The sequence below is a fragment of the Lagopus muta genome, chromosome 5, assembly GCF_023343835.1.
Source record: "Lagopus muta isolate bLagMut1 chromosome 5, bLagMut1 primary, whole genome shotgun sequence".
In the NCBI taxonomy this organism is placed as follows: Eukaryota; Metazoa; Chordata; class Aves; order Galliformes; family Phasianidae; genus Lagopus; species Lagopus muta.
The window spans coordinates 10,107,469-10,131,455 of NC_064437.1; the positions used below are offsets into that span (position 1 = coordinate 10,107,469).

General features: G+C 44.5%; 2 protein-coding genes across 18 annotated transcripts in view; one reads left to right on the forward strand and one right to left on the reverse strand.

The window, feature by feature from the left end:
• PTPRF (protein tyrosine phosphatase receptor type F) overlaps positions 1 to 23,987 on the reverse strand; it is a 343,225-nt gene that overhangs the window by 220,379 nt on the left and 98,859 nt on the right. The window lies entirely within an intron of this gene.
• The window catches only part of MED8 (mediator complex subunit 8), a 203,393-nt gene continuing 200,376 nt past the window's right edge, over positions 20,971 to 23,987 (forward strand). Inside the window, exon 1 of the mRNA XM_048944379.1 lies at positions 20,971 to 20,974. Coding sequence (XP_048800336.1) covers positions 20,971 to 20,974 — 4 coding nt within the window. The remainder of the gene's footprint in view (positions 20,975 to 23,987) is intronic.

Below are 23,987 nucleotides of genomic sequence, written 5' to 3' on the forward strand. Positions count from 1 at the left end.
CTGTTAAATCAGACGTTAAAGGAGTTAGCAAGCCCCATTCTCTCAAAGTGACGACATCTTGCAGGGACAGTGGCTCACTCTTTCAGCACTAGGCATCTCATCAGAGGCTCAAAAGCCATTTAAAATAAGTCAATGTGTCTCTCCCTTGCTAGGCTGCAAGAACTACAGAAAGTTACTAGTAGGGCACTAATAGCAAAATAAATCTCATGCTGGCATAGGTTAGCCTGTGATTCAGCAGCATGCAGCAGGGCAAAGGGGCAGTGACTTCAGACCTGAAGGCTTTCTAGGCCCACAACCAGCAGTGCCTTGGTGAAGTCACCTGGAGGTGTACATGTAATTATCATGATTTTGGACTCCGTGTTCTTCAAGCAAAGTATTTGAGTGCACAGCCTGTACATGAATGACATCTTAGTGTTGGAAGAGGTTTTGAAAAATATGTTAAATATGCTTAAAAAAAAAAAAAAAAAGACAATTTTATGTATTGCGAGATTTTTGAAAAGAGCAGCAGCTTTTTTTTTGAGAGAGAGGCACAGAGCTTTTGATGGAGGTGCGTATTACATGTTATGAACATGCTTGCTTCTGACAAAAACAGCGTTCAAAGAATGCCAGCAACCACAGCATTCAGGGAAATCCACACAAAACCTCAAGAGAATCTACCTAGGCAAATATTTACATTGCATCGTACTAACAAACAGCAGATCATGATTCCTCTTCATTCTGTTACTGTATTTGCACAGTAAATCTTTTCACACGTTATAATATCACACAATACAAAGAAATCTTTATTTATGCAATGTCTTCTCCAGCCAAGACATCTGAAAATACTTTACAAAATAACCTAGTTCTAACCTAGATGCAGAGCGAATACTGATCATCTCATCCCGCCTTTATTATCTCTATGAAAAAAATAAATCCAAGTGAGCTCAGCAGCAGATTTTGAATACAGAAAAAGAGGCTCTTCATATCAGCCACACTGGATTCTCCACTGCTCTTCAGCCTCCATATTCTCCTCTCTCTCTTGCCAAAGAACTACTAAGAGCGCCAGTGACACATCTTACACAACAGAGACAGGCAGCTGTGTCTTTATAACAACATCAGCTCTATTTTCAACAGGAAACCCAGTTCAGCCCCCAGGCGGGCTGCCCAGTGTCAGCCAGCCCTCCAGATAAGGCTCACAGGGGAATGGGAAGAAGTGCCCGGATTAAGAGTGAAGATCACAGCTCTAAATTCTGTATATGCGGTGCTAATTTGTGCAGTCTGGAGACAGAGCTCACTGAAGCACACGTTGAGCAGCATTACACCTGGCTCAAAGGCACCAGAATCTTAAGCTGCTGCTCTTCTTGAGGGGAAAAAAAACAGAGGGCTGAAATTACTGTGTCAAAACAAACAATGTGCATTAAACTCTGCCAGATTAGGACAGAGAATGTTTTACAGGTGGTGCTGAAAACATCCTCGGTATCTATCAGACCAGACTGGGGATGAATAGCTTTCACAGAGCTTTTCCTCTTTCATTCACTTCCATTAACAACAAAAGTGCCTGATCTAATGGCGTATCTTGAGCACAGATTACTCAGAAGTCATGTGAATGGCACTGCCACTACCCTCATTCAGGAATAACTCTCAGGAACACAAAAACCTCAGCTAAAGAATAGGTCTCTTGATTTCTGTCTTCTTTCAGCTAATAAGATCAAGTTTGTTCCCATCTCCAGCTTGATGGATTTATAACTTTCCTCTGAAGCCCCTAAGATATGTGCAGTGTACATCATGCAAAGCTGATGAACTGCCAGTTACTCTAACCAGATGCCTTATAGATTTGATCTTTTTGCAACTGTTTAGTGCTTCATAACAATTTACCATCTGGTAAAATAAGCCAGATTGCCCTATGCAAGACTGCTGTCTGTCCCTCCAAAGTTAATACAGCACCTTTGTTTCTTAACAGGAATAATCTTCTCTACTTCCTCTCTCCAGAGTTGCTACCTATGAGAAACTCGTCTACATACAATATTTAAAGGCTTTAAAATTGGAATGTTTTAAAATTTTATAAATCTGAGCAGCTGTCATTCTCTTCTGAAATTGAAAATACGAAAAAAGTTTCTCCAAGGGGTTCAGCTCTCTTGTTTTTAGGAGTGAGGTGCTCTCTCCCTGGAGGACAGCCCAATATTCAAAGCAAGGTGACGGTGTGAGCTGAAGCCCAATTCACCTTTCAAAAGCCAACATCACGCTGATCATTTTGAACAGTAACCTTGAACTAAAGCTACAGGCTTCTTTTGTTTAAGGTAGAAAGGCATTATAAGGAAAACATATGTTGTAAGAAAAAAAGCTATAAAACCAAGTAATGTTGGTAGACACTGGTGATCAGCAAAATAGATTTTATAGAATCAGAGCTGCTTCAGTAGAACAAAGTCCAACAGCAAGCAATCAGCCAATGCTCTCAGACCCCTACTGTCTTCTTTGCCTCCACAACACCACGCCTCCTCAAGCTGCTCTGTTTTGCACCTGAAGCTACCTCCTGTGCCCCAGGTGACCTCCCACCCCTCCTTCTGAAGGCACCCTTTAACCTCACTGCTTTGAGCATTCCACAACTGAGACTGCATCTGGGAGCTCAGGCAATGCAGAAGATCTCGCAAACACAGATGTACATTCTCATTGCTACTTCTGCATCTGGTCCTGGCAGTATCATAAACCCGACACCATGTAAGGCAAAAGGAGGCTGCAGCTAAACATTCCAGATGGCTTTGTAAAATCCTCTCTGAGTTTAGCTTGCTAAACTCCATTCTCTGCTCCAAACTCAATGTTAGAACTACCAAGCGCTAGCTTGGCAGAGAACTAGAAAGCTGGAAAGCACAACAAAAAGAAATAGCCAACTCAATTTAAATATAGCTGATTTTGCCCTGGGGCAGGTGGATGGAAAAGAGGAGGTCTCGAGAACATTTTTGAAACCTGCATGGTTTGATTCTTTCAGACAAGCAGAAAAAGCTGGACTCATTTAAAACAGAGCCAAGAATACCAATGGCTCATATGGTACTCGGAAATGCTGGCAATGAGCACGTCCCATAGGAAACTGCACAGAGATTAGAAAAAGCAGTCAACTTTACAGAGTCAAGAAGAATTGCAAAGCAGTGCTGAATAGCTCACGTCCTCTATGAACTCTTCTGGAAAATAAACTGAACTGAAGCAAGTGTTTTGTGTGCCATCCCATGAAAGCATCCCCAAAATAAGTAGGCCCATTCCAAAAAGAGGGACCAATGCACTGCAACGGCTTTGCATGTTGAAGCTATTTGCAACCTTACGTACCTAACAAGTCAGCACAAAAAACGTTCTCTGTAGGAATCCCTGCAGTACATCCACAGAACTGCCAGGTTCAGTTTTGAGTACATCTACTGAAACTATATTTGCTGGAGACATGGTAAGAAATTCTCTAAGAAGGTAAGGCCAGTGCATAAGCAGTGTCCTTGTCTGACCTGGAGATGGAACAGTATCTTTTCATAAAGAAGCTTCAAACAATCGTGTTTGCTTTTCAAGGTGGAAACCATCTTACACCTTCTCCAGACCAAGGATGGGATATCAGAAGACATGAGGTGGGTGCCACCCAGCCGCTTGTGAAAAAGGGGCTAAAGCTATCTGCTGCTCCCAACTATACCACATACACTAATTAAAAAAAGAAAACCCGTTGACTTTAAGAACATGTAGAGGCAGCTTTGTCTTTTACACAAATACCCTGAAAGGCAGGTGATCCGTGTGTGATTCGAGGGTCCTGATCAATGCAGTACTCCAGGGTCACAAAACTGATGCTAATCAGGAACTGACCGTGCAAGGAGGGGCCACGTGCTGCATTAAAAATGAGAACAATCATTGGCTACAGCTCAACTGCTCCATTCTGTATACAACTTCTCAGCTGTGCTCTGAATGAGGAGGATGAAAGCCATGAGGCACTACATAATTCAAGGTCATCATATTGCACACATTACAAGTTGTAGGAGCACGGTTACATGAGAGTTAATGACTTTTGAACGTTTCACTTCACTACATTAGTATTCCTTTAGCATAGATTTCTTTGTGGTTTTCTGCAAGAAATACAATATAAAAGAGACCTGGGGAGTAGAGCAATATGGCCAAAATAGACAAAATGAGTCTCATTCACTCCAACCTCCCACATGCAGGGAAAGCATTAGAGAAATTCGTTGGAGAGTTACAGGGAAGACTGTAATACTAACACAGATTTGGGGAAGAACTTCATATGAACTTGCAGTCCAGTAAAGTGGCCAAAAGTTAAAGCAACTGCTGCGCCAGCAAAGGCATCACACCTCCAGGCCCCAGGTGTGAACAGGCTGGAGCATCAGATCCAAAACTCCCAACCATCTGGAGAGAAGGGATGAGCAAAGCAATTCAAGAACCAGGAAGGATAAAAAATCTCTGTCAAGTCACAAGCGCTAGACAGACTGGCTAAGCAAGATGGGGATTTGATAACCATCTGTAAGTACATGAAGGATACAAACACCAAGAAAGGAGTGGAGGAGTGTAATTAGCCACGGGCATACAACTGTGAGTAATGGAATGAGACAGAGCAAAAGAAACTGTGCTGAATATTCTCAGTAAATCCTACAAAGCAGAAGACAAAAGAGAGAACAAACCCCAGCAGGAAAATCTTTCATCATCTCTTTAGATGGAAATTAAAAATGGGACAAAATACATATATATGTTTCATAATGTCAGAAAAAAAATATCCTGAATGCTGACAATTGGTGTGGTGTTGGGGTGTGGGGATATACCCAACAGCAATGAACAATCCAGTGATACTTGAAAAAGCTTTTCTTCCCCTGTTATAATACTGGCAGAGTATTAGAGACAGTATGAAGACTTGAGCTGCTCGCTGGCCTGGCTGCAGACTTCTGGGACCCTGAGCCCAAATGCTGACCCATGGTGAGAGCAGCTGGAATGTGTAGGCTGACAACGCGCACCCAGCTCCTGGCCACGTTTGCCTCCAAAGATACTCTTTTCTAAAGGCGTTGCTGCCTGCAGACAATCCTAGATAAAAAGGAGGATTTCTTCAACTGAAACAAGGATTATGAAGGGCCCTGTTAAATAACTACAGCGATAAGTCAAAACGTCCACTTAAAAGACAGATCAGCCTTGAGTCTCGCGAGCCCAGCCATCATTCACGCTGAGCGCTAAGTACAGATTGCTGTAGATCACCCTATCTGTGTGTATAGGTTCTTAATGCCTGCTGTAAAGTCTCCTTAAAAGAAGCTAACTGTTGCACGCATATCACCCTTTCAACAGAGCTCTGACTGTGTTTATGGAACAGACACAATCGCACAACCAGGTGCACGGAATGTTTGCAGCAGCGTGAAATCCTGCAGGAATTACAAATAAATTCAGCTATTCCTTCACTACTGGCAACTCCACACAGGGAGGAACATGCTTCTGTATCAGCCACTCCCACAAAGCAAGAATCCCTGCACTTTTTCTAGCAATGACTACAAACACAACAATATAGTCTTAATAGAAATGACCATGTAATTATAGGCTTATATTCAGCACAATGAAATGATTAAAATCTCAAGGTACCAAGTCCTCTCCTCTAAATCCCAACTCCTTAGCATCAAGTTTCACACACCCACGATGCACAGCAGAAGGTTCTGAACTATAACAGGGAGGAAGAGCAGAGGAATACTGTTTTCCTGGGCTTGCTGCTTAGGAGGCACTGCAAGCTGACTGCTATTTACAGTACAGCTGGGGCACTGCTGCTCCTGCATCTGGCTTCAGCAATGTTGAACCCATCAGTTCCACATCTCAGACTGACAGGAACAGGCAAAGCTGATCAGACAGGTCCTGCAAGCACCAACACGACTCCAACACAAATGGCAAGAACGCAAATGATGAATCAGATGAGGGATAATCTGCCCTTCAAGCATTTGCAGGGTGCATGCTGGCTTCAGATGAAACTAAGTTCTAAACCAATTGTAATTCAAACTCAATCACTTCATAACAATGCTTTTGCTCTATTCACACATCTACTCAGCCCCTTTAGTGGCCTCAGTGTAGAAATTTTCCAGGGTTCTTCCGGATAATGAACAAATTGTAGCCTGCTCTCTGCATCTCAAGCATTTACATTTCAAGCAACTACTGGGATGGTTTTCCTTCACAATCCATGAAAGGCAGCCCCTACAAGAACATGATCTTTCAAGCATTTTGTTATTTTCTCTATTTTTGCTTCAACCACGGTAAAAGGTACATAAAGAACTTTCATCTGAAATAGTGGCTCTTTTCAACGAAAAATCCCTTACTTTTGCTAGAAGTTCAGCTATGTTTTATATAATGTAACATACTACTAGGGTCTGCACAGTTAATGCATTCAGATTAATAGCTTATTCCAAAGCTGCTTTTGCCAAGACCTCAATTTCTGAAATTTGCTTATCTTCTACATTTAGAAAGGCCGGGCATGGTTCTAGTGCTAAGTCCTCCATTACATTTTTAGCAGTTAAAAATTGATGCAAAGAAGTAATTTCCCTTTTTAGCAGTACCTTTTCTTCCTTAATTGCCACCTTTAACCTCCCATCATCAGGTAAGCCCACATTTCACGCAAGACAATGGGTGCTGATTTGCTTCAATTATTTATCTTCTACTTATAGATGTTAGTTCTTCAAAGTCCACCTTGGATCTTTCAGCTCTTTTATGCTCATTATGCTTCCTACTCTCTACTAACAGTACACAGGAGCTGGATTTCCACATTTTGAAGCACTCCTGCTTGAGCAGCTCCTCAAACCTGCCATCGAGCTAATGCCAACTTTTCCCAGTCTTGCTAACTTTTTTTTCCAGCTTTGCTTTCTCATGTTCCATTATGGCTTCAAACCACATCAATGAACTGTTGCACTATTCTCTCCACTTGTTTTCTGCTCTTAATGCTTTAATTTAGGCATTCTTTGAGTAATTTGCTCACTTTTTTAAAATTCTCCATTCTGAAGCTCAGTCATTCTCACATTTTGATCTCCAAGCCACTGACAGCACTCTGCACTACGTGCACCGTAGTCATGGTCGCTCATGAAGATGTGCACAAGGATTCCACCAGCAACTTTAACTTGACCGATTGGATACCAGCAGCTTGATAAATGTCAACTCTGAGCACCTGCATGTGTTGTAGCTATCTGAAACCAAGCTATGGGAAGCATGCACAACGAAGCCTCCATCCACCACCTCTCAGCCACCGCCATTTGTGGCAGCATAGAAAGGACTTACTGCTCTGATTCTGCTAACACAGATAATAACCCTTCTTTGCAGGTCCACCAAGCTTCCAGCAAGTTCCCAGACACATCTCAGCAGCCATCCTTGCTAGACACAGCTACCACTAGAACAGCTGGTGGCATCGCTGCATTAGATAGGACCCAAGCCCCAGCCAGTCCTCACTAAGCCCCAGCCAGAGCCCTCCCAAGCCCATGTCCTGCAGCTCCAAAGCACAGGAGGCACAGCAGCAGGCTGCCACAGGACTCTCCTTAACACCATCACAGCAGACATCTTATGCCGTACTGGAGGGTTTATGTATCCAATTAAACTTTCTGTAATTCTCATTTTGTGAAACTATGAACATTTTCGGTGCTACATTTTGGAACCGTTCCCTCCTAAAGGGTTTTGAAGTTAATTATATCTTAGTTGCTATTACAGCCTCAACCACAGATACTGCTTGAACCCTATTATTGTGTGTATTACTGAAGGCTAAAATAAGAATAGCTGCTGCTTTGGTGTGCTCCAGAGCTAGCCTTTCCAAGAAACTGCTTCTCTAACCTTTGCCCAAACATTCTGTGTGCTCAGTTTATATGCAGGTAGTTAACGTAGCCCAGTAGGGTAAATGGGCTTATTAGATTTATTAAACTGAATTCTCTCTGTGCAGAACGCCCCCAGCATCCTGCAGTCCTCTGGCTCTGGAGGCATGTGGCTGTTACCATGGAAGACAGCACCCAGAAATTCCCTCTGCAACTAATAAGCAACAACTATGAAAGCACAAATCTCATGCAACTGCATTCTGTATGAAAAATGAAAGCTGTTCCTGTAACCTATAAAGAAACAGAGACGCAATCAAGCTTATTACAATAAGATGCTAAATTTATGATTACTCTTTTCTTTCCTCCCTACTCAAGCTCCCTCTCTTTCCCGTGTGAGAATAAAATACCCTCTGAGGTAGCACATACACAGATCGCTCCAGAAGTAATGCCTCCTATTTATTCCCATGGAAACTACAACAGATACAAACAGCACTATTACTCTACTTGATAGAGCAAATTATCAACTACAAAACACTATTTGTCAACACAGTGGCCACCATTAGCTGTGCATTTCTGCTATCAATAAACAACAGCGTGCATACAACGCTCACAGAAATCTGCACCAGCAGAGGTGATCCAGCTTTTCTCAGCTGTTATGACAGCAATGTTGCTATGAAAATGTTACTCACACAATCCATCATTCATCAGCCAAAACAGACAGGTGACAGAAGGTGCCCAATATCAACTATAGAGTAGGTATGGGAGGAGAGTCCAGCCAAGGCTGGCAGCATGCTCCACAGTCTTCAAACTGGAATGGAACCTGGCCTTACGGTGTTGCAAGAGAAAGGCTATCTTCCACTATGGCTTGATGCTGTATGTTCAAAGCCTTCAGCTCAGTCAGAATTGTGAGGTAATGGTCAGTCACTGGTTTGTCTGGGTTCCCAGAAATCCAGAAGGATCAGGCCTTTCCTATCCCAAAGGACAGTGCACATCACTCCACCCATCCAGGGCCAAATCTTTAACTTTTCCTTCTATGAGGAATTTACATGTCACGTCTCCATGGACCCACCTTTGACATCATGGCCAACAAAATAAAGTAGGATGCATTACCTTCAGAGCAGCCCCCCCAATATCCCGTATCTACAACATATTAAAGGCATGCAAATCAAGGCCCAGGCATAACATAACGCTTATTTAAGATGAAGAGGTCTGTAAGACCCGATTAAGAAATCCTGCACTCATAGTACAGAGTCAGTCTCCTGGCAGCACCCCAGGCCAGACCAGCCTTTCCCACCATGCAGCAAATCCCAGGACTCTGCACAGTCAAGCAAGTAAAAATATTTCCCTGCTCCCATTTCTGCACGCACTGCAGTGAGCCCACAGGCATGGAGCACACCCTGCAGCATGCACGTGGCTGCAGGTAGTGATGCACCAGGTGCTGCAGATTCACAGGGCCTGCACCTTATCAGGGATGCACAACCTCATCTCCGGCAGACTGAAGAGATGAGAAAAGGTGGGAGGCTAAAAATATTCTGTACATTTTAATGAGCCTGCGCAATTGCCTCTCCCAGCCTCAAAGAAATCCCAACCACGCAGCATTCAGAGTAAACAGCATTACCTGTCAGGTAAGCAGGGCACACGGCCACCCGCGCACACTTGTCACTATTCCCTCCTACGCACCTCCTATGGACCCCCTGCACCACATCACCTGATATCAATGTATAAGGTCTTTTTATTTAGACATCATGCATTGTTTTTGGTCCAACCGTAGCTTCGGTATTGAAAAGAAAACAAACAAAATCACCCCTGCTTCTTTAAGAAGGTAGCCTTAAAATACAATATATTTTTTATATATATGCTCTGTACCAGTGGAATGGTATCATGCAAACAGAGTCAAGATTACGCTGAATGCTAATAAAAGATCCACCTGAAAAAAAGCAACGTACCTCACAGAAAACCTGCCCTTTTGCAATGGAGTCTTCTGCCAATAGCAGATGGAAAGACCTTTAGAAAATAAGACAACCCATATGCCACATCCAGCAACTTCACAGCTTTGTTATTGAAATTATCCCCTCTCCTTCCAGGTCATCATCTGTACATGCCCCTCAGTACAAGTGAGTGGGTCTACCTAAAGTGCAGCTACTTGGAATAACATTCAGTAAAATCTAAGGAAAGGAAATCACTACTAGTTGTTTTTTTAATCCATTTGTACATTAGTGTGCTGAAGAGCATACTTGGAGCCAATGAAATCTGATTCAATGTACAATTTACAGTACTTAGGAGGAAAGCTATTTTAATTTTGTTAGTTGCCAGAACGTAAAATCCTGAAGGCAAAAGCTTTCAGCAGAAAAAGCAGGAAAGCTCTTCAGGGGGAAAGACATTACCCAGCTCAGTGAAAAACAAAGGAAAGGTTAAGTGCAACCTGGTTAAGCAGAATTCCATGGCAAGGAGGCAGCTCACACAGCTGTTAGGCAGTCGGCATGAGACACAGCACCTTGTTCACTACATCCAAACACAGCACACCAACAGCAGCCAGAACAACTCTTCAGCTGCCAACGAGCAAGCCCTCAGCAACATACAATGAGTGTGCTTCAAGTTTTAGGCATTTACTTTAGGATATGCAGTATCACCAGATGTCCAAGGTTTTTCTTACCTGCAGACCAGTGCCTCAAAGGAGTTTTGATAACGTTCCTTCTGGAAGTTCATCTGCTCAAGTTCATCAACTTGAACTGCCCAATCATGCTTGCGCTTGTACAGTACTCAGCATTCTATTAACCAACGGTAGCTGCAATCTAGTAATAACAATCTACAGTGTAACAGATTTTCCAAGTCCCAAGACATCCATGGACAAAGAACTGGCTGCAGGATCCAGTCCAGAGAGGCTCAATATCTGGACGGAGATCAGTGATGATTGGTGTCCCACAGAGGTCAGTGCTGGGACCAGCATTCTTTACTATCTTCAGTAACACTGACAGTGGGGTTGAGGGCACCCTCAGCAAGTTTGCTGATGACACCAAGCTGTGGGGTGTAGTCAATACACCAGAGGGACAAGATGCCCTCCAGAGAAATCCTAGACAAGCCTACGAAGCCAATCACATCCTGGGCTGCATCAAAAGAAGTATGGCCAGCAGGGTGAGGGAGGTGATCCTCTACAGTGTGCTGGTGTGGCCTTGCCTGGAGTACTGCATCCAGATGTGGAGCCCTCAGTACAGGAGAGACATAGACCTGTTGGAGCATGTACAGAGAAGGGCCACAAAAATGATCCATGGAATGGAACAACTCTTCTATGAGGACAGGCTGAGAGAGATGGGGCTGTTCAGCTCGGAGAAGAGAAGGCTGTGACCTGATAGCAGCCCTTCAGTATCTAAAGGGGAGCCACAGGAAAGAAGAGGACAGACTCTTTAGTGGGGTCTGTGGTGACAGGACAAGGGGAAATGGCTCCAAGCTCAAAGAGGGTAGATTTAAGTTGAATATAACAAAAAAACCTTTTACAGTGAGGGTGGTGGTGAGGCAGTGGAACAGGGAGCTCAGAGATGTGGTGGATGCCCCATCCCTGGAGGCTTTCAAGGCAAGGCGAAATCAGGTCCCGGGGCAACTTGATCCAGCTGTGCACGTCCCTGTTCATTGCAGGGGAGTTGGACAGAGCGTCCTTTAAAGGTCCCTTCTAACTCTAAGAATTCTATGATTTTATGATTGGTTGCCTACTTGCTTAAGAGCTTTTCTCAATGCAAGGCACGCTGCGCTGCCAAGGGCCAGTAAGCAAACCCAGATGCACCTCATTCTTCCCAATACACTTTTCTCATCACAGAAGGCCAGTGTGCAGATCCCTGCATTTCCCTTCCTACTGAACAAACCTGGTGCTGGAACTCACAGCCTTTGCTGTTGACCTTCATTAAGTACATGGATGCTGCATCACTCAAACCCTCCCAGCAACACAATGCAAGGCACACTCTCTTCTTGAGAGCTCTTTGCTTTTATCCTTGTGGTTTTTAATAATTATGCAGAGACACAAAGAGCTTGCAATCAGTGTACTTTAAATTAAATTTTAACCAATTTATAAAGTATTAAAACCCACAATTTTTTATAACATTTAAATTGCAGTATTACAGAATTCATCTGGTACCACCTAATTATAATTCTAAATGAGCAGCAATTAACAAGCTATTTTATGGTGCCTAAGTCCAAAATAAACAAGGTCAGGACAGTCCTGCAAAAGGAGCTGCTGCTGTGCCTTTGGGATGCACTCATTCCCCTCCCTCTGCATCACAGCATTCCAATCTGGAAACTATAGATAGCATCACCCACCAAGTACAGGGCTTGCAGTACTGCAGGACCCCTGCTGGAAGTGAGGCACGCCAACATTACAGTGCTGCCTGGAAAGGTAACAGCAGCCTCAGTGCGAGAAAATACCCTCACCCACCAGGAAGCAAAGATTCAAAAATGGGACGGGTTGAAGCCAGGGGAATGAAGGAGTCTCCCCTTCATGCAGAAGCAATGCTTACTGTTCAACAAAATGAGTTCTTGGCATAGAGCATATTCTGAATCTACTCGACACTTAGGAGGAAGGCTGAATTGAAGACAGCCACCAATCTCAGGCCAGAAATTCCAGGACATGTCCCACTAACTTGGACGCTGTCCCAGAAATTTCTTAGAAGATGTCAGCTCCTTCACACCCTGGCTACTAAATTAAGTCCTTCTGCCTGGTTAGCATCTACAGAAGGTTTTAAAAGTCGCTATATAAGAAAGATGTCCCATCAACAGCATTTTGCAGGTCAATTAGCAAAGGTCCAAAGCCCAGAACGTTTGCTTTATTTTAGGTGACAGAAGAGGCTTAAATTTCATTTCTGTATTACATTATTTCAAAAGTGAAGTTCTTTGAGTCAAAATGTGAGGGAGAAAAATATCAAATCTAAATCACATGCAGTGTACAAGGTGATTTTCTCAGAGTAAAGAGAAGGCTTCTGAAAAGGACTCTGTGACTGACTCGTGTATCTGCCTTCTGTTTTTCCCTTTACTACGTGTTCCCTGTCTTTTAGTGAAACTGGATCTCCAAGCTCCTAGGAAACAGCACCGGGAGAACAGGGGCCATTCCCCACTGCAGCAGGCAGCAGAGCAGGCACTCACCACACACAGCTGGCATCTTTTCCGCCTGCAGGAGCAACACAGCCATATTTTGAACTAGCATTAAAGACATTTGGAAAAGTATGCGTGATCAGCCTTGTAAATGGAAGAACAAACTACCCAGGGTACCGTCAGGGCTAAAGCAGCAATCCAGCTCTGAGAAATGTTAGCAACAGAAAACACAGGCTTTATGCATGCTGGTGCTTTATGAGGGTCAATTTGTTTACAGCCCTTTTAAGGAGAACATGAAGGAAGCTAACAAGCTGCTCCTCATGAGGGATGCCAAGCCTGGGGAGAGGGCACTTGGCAGGCTAACCTCTGCACTGCACCAAGGGCAGCTTGAGACATAGCAGCCCTGCACCAGCAGAGCCTCAGTGGTACAGAGCTCAGTGTTTGGGGCCTCAGCGGTACAGAGCTCAGTGCAGAGATGTTCTGGGCTGCCCCTCAGCTGAGCCTGGAGCTGCTACAGGTATCCCTCTTGCATAGGAACCACCTCATTTCAATCAGGAATGGCTTCAGAGCTCCCAGCAGTGCAGCCACCCTGCTCTGTCCAGATGGAAGTGCCCTCCACCTGCTGTGTCTCCTAAGGGACTCGGTGCTGTCTGACAGAACTTCCACAAATGAAAAGTAAATTTTAAAAAAGCACGTACCCTCCATGATGGCTAGCTGAACAGAGCTGGTCATCTCCAGAAAAAGAAAATCCTTCCAGAGCAAAGGCAGCAGAAAATCACAAGGGTTAAAATGAGCAGCCAGGACACGACACACCTCTCCACCAGAGAAGGCAGCAAACCACGCCATCAGATCACACTGCACAGTTGCAGGAACCCAGCAGCTCCTGCAGCTCACCATGGGCACCCAGACACTGCTCCATGCTTCTGCCTTCCTCCCTGCCTGCCCAGACATTCCTACCTGCACACAGACACATGAGGAAGGACAACCCAAGTTAGCAGCAGAGCAGACTCGCAGGCAGCCACTGCCATGCAGACCAACACAACCACTCAGCAGACAGCTGAACGAACCAGGAAAAGTTGATTACTTCTTTTTAAACTGCCCCAGAAAACCCCACCATCCCTGAACCCTTTTCCAACAGCTGTACCAAGAGTTTCCAGCAAGTTACTGGAGGTAGAAAACTGCATCCACTTGGCTCTTTATTTCTGAAAGCGTTCTGCTTGGATTTATCCCACTACATGGAAGCCAAACTTACTTCAGCTGAATGAGAATCCTATAAGCCCCTCTTTCCTCACCGGAGAGTGGGAACAACGAGTACAGCTAGTGCCTTCTTGCTTTGCTGAATTCATTATATTAAACCAAAAGCAATGTCATCTTAACTTGAAAGGACTTTTAAAAGAGCTTGAAGCAATTCTGCTGCGGCAGCATTTTTGTATTTTGGATTAACTACAAGCCTTCTTAACCCCTCTGAGTTTGTAAATGCACATTCCCATATCCTCCAAAGCTTTCAGGGCAGTCAATCTCAACAATGTTTGCAAGCTGAGAGTTAAGTCGTACACTTGGTGTAAGTACTGTAATTTGAGCTCCTCTACAAGTTGAAGAAGTCCAAGTTTTAGGTATTTTTGTCCACAAGAAAGGACCTGCAGAATCTTGTAAATTATCTCAGACATTCCACATGTCTCACATGCAATTCACCCATTAGCATCCTAGGCTCGAGGGGGCAATGAAAAGGCCAAAGTCCTATTACAGCAGAGAGTGTTAAAATGTTATTTAATGTTACCTTTAAGACTTTTTCAGTTAGTATCAACACAAAGATTTCTGTCTCGAGGGAGTTGGTAAATTCATTATTACCACCACAGACTGTTACAGCTTTTTTATACAGGACTTAAACTACTCGAGTGTAACAGAAGCTAGGAAAAACCTTAGCAGCAACTTTCTTGAAATGAAATATTAAAAAAAACCCTGCCACCAATAACTAGTTTGATGTAGTATGTCATTTTCCTGGACAGCTAAAAGCCTTAGGCAGATACGCAGAGAAAAGCAGCAAACCATCTCATCAGTCTTTTGTTTATTAAACCCTGAGTTTATCCAAGCGGCTTTGAATCCTGAGCTGCACAAAGTCTTCCGAGCCACTCTGTGATCAGCTGCTGATAACAGGGGGGCAGAGAGAATCAAAACAGTCCCTTAACTTTATTAACTCGCAGGGAAAGTGGCAGACTGCAAACCCTTTCATCTCCGCTCACGCAGCCTAAGAACAGCAATGGCAACAGTGAGCAGAACCGGCACGGCTATGGCTATTGGGCACTTCATGAGCGTGGCACGACCCTCGCAAAAAGCCTTCCTGGACACAAGGCTCTCCTAATGCACTGACTTTTATAACTATCTCCTCCTGCAGAACAAAATATACTCAGGTTTTACGTGTCTGACATCAGAGAGCAGATGAGCTCACGCTGCCTGTGAAATTACTGATGTAACTGCATCATTTCAGAAGATGCCCTCTCCTAAGCAGTGTCACAGCCGGGGCAGGCTGACCTGTTTATGGATGTGGCAGGTCCTCTCTTTCACCCTAGTTAAAAAGGTGACAGAAAGCAAGGAGAGCACAACCACTGCTATGGGTATTTCACCACAGGCTGTTCTTTGCTCACTGCATTCAGCCAGAAGGCCCACAAGCATTTCACAGCAAGGACAAGAAGGGCGCTTTTTATGGCATTACTTTATAGCTGCTCTCTTTCTCCATCTTCTTCCTCACCCCAAACTTTAGCAGACAGCCCAGGTGCCTGCATCACTGTGACTCTGCTGTGCTTCTGTGCCCATCTGCCCAAGCAGCAATCTCACAGCAGCGCAGCCTGGCTCTGTTCCACTGTGCATGGGACACAGTCACACAACAATCACAGAGCCAATTTCAAGTGCACTTTTAAGCTTTCTTCCAAGCTCAATGGTATTTCAGGACAGGCTATGCTTCAGCTGTCGATTAAAGGTTGCCATGCAGAATCAAAGCTGTCTCAGTTACAGGTTACCTAGAGGAGATGAACAGAGTAACAAGAAGATACAAACTGTCCCAGGTCAGTGTTATTTGACAAGAGCCATTTATACTCTGCCCATTCACACAAACACCAAAAAAAAAAAAAAAAAAAAAAAAAAAAAAAAAAAAAAACACAACCCAAAGAAAGAGAGAAGTCATTTACGTAAATAAAATTACATCAAGAGTGCCTTACAGACTTCTGCACCGTTGTCGTTTCCATACTGAACTCAATGAAAACACGCACACATCATTCAGACTGAAGAGCTGCAGCATCCAAGGGCCTTGTTGCAGAGTTTACGATGGAACAGACTCAGTTACAGCATGCCCTGCCAAAACCCAGCCCCAAGTCCCTAGAATTGATAGGGGTCTGACTGGCCCTTGGGCTGGCCCTCATACCTCACTGCCTGGGGCTGCAGATTCCATCCCTTGTTGTCTTTCCTCACACATTTTCCAGTGTTCAAATGTGGTTCTAAACAGCCAGAAGGATGTCACCTACAATCTCAGCTCAGCACAACACTCGGTAGCTGAGATGGTTTCCAAAGAAGGAACTTAACCTTTACAGGTTAGTTTGCTGCAAGCATAATTCATTTCTATGCCACCAGTGCCTTCAGTGATGTGCTCAGTCCAACCCCCAGCCCAGGGGATGGGAAGCATGTACTCACAACAGGCCGCACGCTGGAGGAGCAGCATTAGCAGGGCAGCACGCATCACGGCCAACTGCATCACCTTACTGATCCATTAGTATTTGGTCAATGACAAGAGAAGTACAGCCTTTCCTCCCCTTAAGTAAGGCACTAATCTATTACAACTCTACAAGCCAGGGTAATTAATCAAAAGTCTATCATGCCACATAAAATGAAAATGGCTCTAAGATGTGCCTGTACACACCAATTAATTATTAAAGGCGCATTAGCCGAAGCTTTTCACCTGCCATTTACAAGTCAGGGATAAATGACAGGACACACACACCACCAGCACAGCCCTCACCACCCACAGCCCCAGGGCCCATCCGTGCTGCGGGGACACGGGCACAGCAGCAGCACAGCCCCAGGGGCAGCCCCTCCAAGCACCTGCATGTGTGCGCCTGACATTTCCACTTCTGCTGTAAAATCAAGTCCTCAAGCAACAAGACGAGGGCTTCCTGAACGGCACAGCGAGCGTTCCTAGAAACCACCAACCGTGTTGTTTGCAGCTGTGTGCACGCTGCTCTAATCAATGGGAGCACTTAGCATGATGAGTACATACTAGCAAGAAACAAACCCCAGTCCTTCATGCCACGGCTGCATCTTCTTCCAGACCAACCAATGAATCAGGACCGCCAGCGAAGCACAGATAGGGCTGGCACTTAATTAAGGCTCCAGAGCAGGCAGAAATCCCCTCTGCAGCACGCAAGCCAAGAACAGATGATGGCACAACAGCTTCAGACTCCCCCATATCTCTACCACTTACGACCTGAGCTTTATTCTAATTGCACAAATTGAAGAATGATTAGCAGTTGTGTGGACATTAAATGCCCTGTTGATGCAACCAAAACGGATTTGCTTTATTCAGAATGATTACTTAAGGCCATAGCTGTGAAACTAGAATGAATCAAAATGAAAACATACATTAGGAACACAAAACATCACCTCAGAAATGAGGAGGGTGGCAATATAGCCTCAGTAATAATCTGGAAGCTACATGCTTGAACATCAAGCTTCCCAGAAATGGAGAGGCAGGCACTTTTTTCATGCAATACCAAAGACCTCCAACAATGTGATTCTCATCCTTCACAGTCTCTAAAATGAACTTTACGAGTACAAACACTAACGAAATTTATCCAGTGTATTTTTTTTCCCATCAGGCCTCCATATATCAATCCATATCCAATTTATGATAGATTTTTTTTTTTTCTCTGAAAAGCATCATGAACAATTTTCAGGACCAGCAGAAATACAGGGTCAAGATAGAGACTGGTTTCCATTAAGGCATGAACTGCAGCCCTAACACCTCTGGCTGCCCGTACTCAGCAACCTGTGTTGCCATCACCTTCCCTAGTGAACAACCAGAGGGGCACCAGCACTTCTGGTGGAAGTTGGGAGGTAAACACCAACCTACAGCCTTCAACGTTTTTGTCTCCTCTCCCATTTTTCACAGTTGAGCAGTGAGAAAAGCAGACCACAGAGGGGCCATCACCCACCCCAGCCCTTTCAGACTTCACTCTTAATACAATTATCTACAAATACTCTAAGTTTATCCAGCTGCCAGTCACTTCATTAATCCCAGCAGAAAAGCAACTAAGATAAAGAAAGCTCAAATATCTGTATTTTTAAGAAAGCCATACTTTTTGCCTCAGCATATTCATCTAAGAAGTGGATCTTGAGAGGCAAGGCTCTGGCTGTTAACCAGCTACTTTTCCTCTCCCCACAGAGGAAGAAATTGTGTTTCACTCTGACAGCAACAGATTATGTTACAGTCATTACAGCTGTTTCTGAACAGTTTTAAACTACAGTCATATTTCAGAGCTACCTGCCAGAGCCCTTGTTCAAAACTTTCATCTCTCAATGTATTGTTTTCAAGAGCAGCTTTTAGATTCAGCTGTCCAAGTCATCAGGAACACAGAACAAAATGCATACTTGAAGGTGGATGATAAGCCTCCCTGCTGCTTTCTGAATAAAATTCAGTCCCCTTCCCTGGAGCTTCCCAGACTGGATGACCAGATTTTGCATGTGCTATGGGACAGTGCTGCAAGTGAAAAATCCCAAGAGAAGGTTCCCTAAAGGCAGCAGTGGGTCAGGAAGAATCCTTGTTGGACACCTTCCTCCCCACAATGTGCAACCCCCACCAGCCTCAGTCATTCTGCCTCTCCAAGTTTTACTTTGCCAGCAGCTCTCTTTTTCTTCATCTGACTTCAGCGTAAACCTGCTAAGAGGTTCTTTCCAAAAGACTTTCATACATGATGTATACACCTCATATTCACATATTATTTGTGCATATTTTATATTTATGTACCTATATTTACGTAAAAATGCTTCCGTGCACATATTTTGTCATCATGGCATTGTAATTTTCCTCTGAGCAGCTCCACCACCCCTACTTGCTTTGCTTTCACACTGCACACAGCACAGCAGGAGGACGTCCTTCCAGCAGCAGGGCAGTGTGGAGCTCCCATCCCAACCCAATGACCCTGGTGGCCTTGCCACTTGCCTACATATTGGCCCTTCTACTCCCGATTCTAAAGCCAGTGAGAGCACTCATCTCCCTTCCGGACACTACTGTAAGAACAGATTTTGAAGAGCTATGAAACTCAGTAAGAGTAAACACCGCTATGCTGAAAACAGCAGAAGCTGACAAATGTCATTAGACTTCCACAAAAACACACAAAAATTTACTTTGCAAAAGTTTCCTTGGTTTTATTCTCCAGTTTCTTAAAATCCCACTAATTGTTTCATGTTAGTTTGACAACTCATCATATTGTGCTGGAAAAAAAGTCGCAAAACATTTCGATTCTAGATTTTCCACTTTAAGAAAAGCCTAAAAATGCATAGGTTATCTCCTGTAACCCTGTGACAACAGAGATTCAGCTTCAGGTTCAGCAGAAGAACAATGAGATAAGAAATCAAAATGGTCACCTCTCCGCTGATGGTGCATAAACACTGTATTTACCAGCACTTTCACATTCTGGTTTTAGACTAACTGCTGTCTCCTAATAGCAATCGCAGAAATGACCATTTCAAAAATGCTGTCATCCAAATGTCATGAAACAAAAGAACAAATGATCCTCTCCCTGTGAGACATCCAGCTCCCTGCATCTCCTCTGGCATTCAGGGGCCGGCACAAGCAAGGACCAGCACTGCAGCTCAGGTGCACTCCTCCTGCCCTACTGCCCTCCACCACTTTGCAGAAGAGGGTCCTGTTGGTGCTCATTTCCATAATTACACACTAACAATTAGCTGGAATCCCGGTGGGCTGCACTTGTCACCTGTTAGCAGGGTTCCACAAAAAAGGGCTCTAACTAAGCGTGGCAGATGGAGCTATATATCCTGCCCATCTCTAGAGAGTGGATTTGTAATGCAAAGCGCTGAATTCAAGACACGGCCCGTGGATACATGGAAGCAATCAGAACCAAATGGATTAAACAAGGCCCAGGTCCTCACGCAGTGCACAGAATGCTAAACAGCAGAAGGGATCCCTTGGAGGGGGGACAAGTACATGGCGAGCCACGCGCCAGCCACATCATCGCTGCATGCTACTCTCTCTTTAGAAACACCCAGCATCCCTTCTGCAACCGCCAACCCAAAGACACCTGAATCCCTCCAGCAAATGTTGCCAGTCTCTGCCCAAAACACTGAGATGTGACCCTGGAGCTGTCTGTTCGGCTGCGGGAAAAGACACCCTGTGATCCACACAGCCACCCAGCCCTGAAACTCAAATGTGCAGTACTGCAGGTCAGGAGTCAAATTTAGGTCAGCAGCCTGGCCTCGGTCAACCCCAGAGAAATTGCACTTCCTCCAGGCTGACTGAAGCACATCTGCTGATCTGGGGCAGGAGGAGCCACACCAAAGCTGGGCCAGGCACCAGGACAGGAAGGGGCAGCACTGCTGCTCCTCCCTGTGCCCGAGAGTTGCAGGTTGTGTTTCCAGCTCCGGTATTTATGGCTGCGGCATCCAGTCACACCTTCCTGCTCTGCCTTTCCATGCTACACTAAAGTATATTTTTAAATCCTTGTAGTGGGATCTGTGCTTTCCCTTCTCAGCACCGATCTGGCTTCACAGACCTCCCACTCGTTTTGCTTCAGTGGCTGAGGGAAGAGGAGCAGCACCAGCAGCCCTCAGAGCTCTCACAGGCAGGCTCATGCCGGCAGGTACAGCCTGCCTCAAACAGCCACCAGGAAGATGGAATTCAGACTTTTAACAGCTCCTCCAACAAGACACAAAAGAAAACCATCCTTAGAGCTGGTTTTATTCCACTGCTCAGCTTCCCCTCAGACTGTCAGAACCAGCCCCACTTGTTATTTCACCACCCTACAGCTCTGAGCAGCTGCTGTCACCTCGTCCCACTGCAATGAGCAGTACTGATGTGCACCAACACCAACCACGCTATGAGCAGACACAGTTCATGCGATGCTTTGCAGACACCGCCATGCAACCTGGGCCCCACAGCCAAGAGCACTTCAGGGCTTAGGGAGAAGTAGTCATGGCTGCTCAGTAGTTCTCACCCACTAGTTTTCCAGCACACATACTGATGAGCCGCTGTGCTGCCAGCAGGCTCAGTGGCCCAGCATTTGCACAAAATGCCTGACATACCCACACACACAAAAAGAGCAATTCAATAGTCAGAATATTTAGAGGTACTTTTCAGAGGCACTTACATGGCCTCGAGGAACACTTTATCTGGGTGAACTGACTTCAGATGCAACAGATGCTGGGGCAACCCTTCCCCTCTCCCTCCTCTCCTCCCCAGCAGTTTCTTGGGGGTTCAGGTTCTCATTTTTTATTTATCATCATTCTCTCATGTTGACAGAAACTTTCTGTCATTCCACCAGATTTTATCCCCTGCTATTTGGCAAATGTTGATTCTCCCCCATCCTCCCACATGTCTCATGTGGAATCACAACAGCCTCTTATGCGTAAGAAAAAAATTGCCTACCTTTATCATCTTGCAAACCCTCTGGGTTGAACAGTGCCTGGACATCAGAGCTCAGCACTTGGCTGCTGCACGCAGACAAAGCCAAAGGAACAGCCTCTGCTGCCCCTCTCAAAGGCAGGAGGCCCACCTCTGTTTCCAGGGGAATGAAGCAATACCACAAAGATGATGGGGTTGCAGTGGAAATAAAGCCCAAGTCTCCCAAGTGAGATGGACTTCACTTTGTACCAGGCACCCTCCCAATCCTTCAGCCTCAAACAAGGCAGGTATTTTATTTTTGCTCTTTTAAGACATGCCTTAGCACCAAACACCCTGCTCCACCTGCAAATTCCTGAGCCCCACTGTCTGTAAACAAGAGTCAGGACTAACAAATGTAGATGGCACATCAGCACATGAGGCAAATGTTGAGTACTCTGCAACGTACATTAAGATATCTGGATAGGAGATGGTAAGGAAAAAACAAAATTATATTACAGAATACAGCAGGATACTGCTGGTATAAATGACCAAAAAAAAAATCACTTTTTAATGATAAATCTCACCATCAGGAGCATTAAACACAGCATGACTGCGAGGGAATGTGGACCTGGTGAAGGTAAAGTGTTCTTCTCTCCCTTGAAATCTTTAATAAAAAGGTAGTTATAAGACCAGGTTTATTTTTGCTAGGAAATGCTCGCTGTTCCTACATCCAAGGGCTTTTTGTGTTTATGAGTTTAGATGAGATTCAGCATACAATCTGTTCTTGAAGTTAAGAAAGCTTGGCCTCTACTTCACGGGAAGGGAGCGATCAGCCAGCTTTCATTTAATATGGACAAATACATGATTTCAGCAATATCCATCACTTCAAATTCAATAATGAAAAGTATTCCTCAAACTAAAAAGTGGAAAAATTTAACTACCTCCCTTCATCTTCCAGCCCACTAGAAGAAATTAAGTTGATGTCCTGCAAAAGATTTAATGGAGGAGAAAAGATTCTTCAAAGCCTGTTTGAAACCAACAAATCACTGTTCCTGGAATGAGCCGCTGTATCCTAGCATAACACTAACAATAAAATCCACATACAGACATCGGTGAATGCATTTTCTGTTAAAAGGAACTAAGACTTCTTTACATTTATCACCCAAAACTCTCCGCTCTGGGGCCAGTTTACCCACCTGTTTTGAGGTTATTCCTATTTACACTGTAAACATTTTGAAGAGCAATATAGGGTTTACCCCTAAAGCTGTAAGTGATAAAACCACTAGTATGTCATTGTGAACCTGACTGAAAGGCAACTGCCAGGTATCTACAGCAGAAAATGAGGATTTATTTTTTTAATACCCAATTTCATTGTCCCAAAACTTCTAGTTAACATAAAAGAATTATTTGCCTCTAATGATGTAATCATATGCTTTAAGACAGCAGAAAACTTCTAATTTTATTTGAATCCAGTCCTTTGAAAACTATAGCAGGTTCTCTGAAAAGAGCTGGAATCTTGCACGTGAACAGAAATGACCAGCAGGCAGGGTAAGCTGCCAGTCACCAGTGCAACGTAATATATCCATCTCCTGTAACTGTGGCTGCAATTTGAGAAGCACATCCTTCAGCAGTGGTGATGGGTTAAGCAGTCAGAGCATCCAAGCCCCGTCCCTTCCTCACACACATCGGTATAGTTTTGTGAAGAGAGTTGGATCAGGCATCAGATAAGGAGTCAAAAGAAAAGGGGGTTGAAGGGGGGTGGCAAAAAGAATACAGTTCTCTTTAACCTGAAGTGGGCTCCTGGTCTGATGGTGGGCAGCTGCCAGTGATACAGCAGGTTAGGAAGAAAGAGCAGCAAGGTAAAGAACTGCTGAAGCCCAGACTGCCTCCAGAAGAAGTGTTCTAACTACACTCAGTGACCCAATTACTGCACACTGCAAAGTACTTACCAACCTCTAAAAGAGATTTCGAGGCAGTATTTAGATTGATTTTCTTCTGCAAAATAATCTCCCAACAAGGGAATACAGTTATATTTCAATAACATCAGAAAAATTTGCTAAAGCTTATGTCCTCTGCAGTAAACAATCCCTAAGGAAAGCGCTAGCATGTTTCCACAGCCAGAGCGGTGCTCCTCCTTCATTTTCAACATCTTCAGGAGGTTAAATCCTTCGCAGCCTCTTCAGAGGGGAATCTTCTGGTAAATGCTATGTTTCAGCACAGCACTCATGCATTTCCACTTCTTTTTCTGATCAGAGCAACTGCCACATGCTTCCTCACCTTTTAGAAGAGATTTAATGAACGAGACCGAAGATCTCAGGATTTGCAACCCACGCAGACCAACTTCCATCCAATATCAGAGCTATATCTGATAAAGATCTATTAATGAGGACAGCCACTCTTTGAAAAGGTGTCATCAAGGATTTGCCTCCTTTCTCAGCAGACCAGGATTGCGTCTCTGCCTTGCTGGGAATCACAGCTGACTGCAGTGCAGAGATGAGATGGGACACGTAGCTCCTTACCAACGAACAACAAACAATGGAGAGCAGCCCATGGAT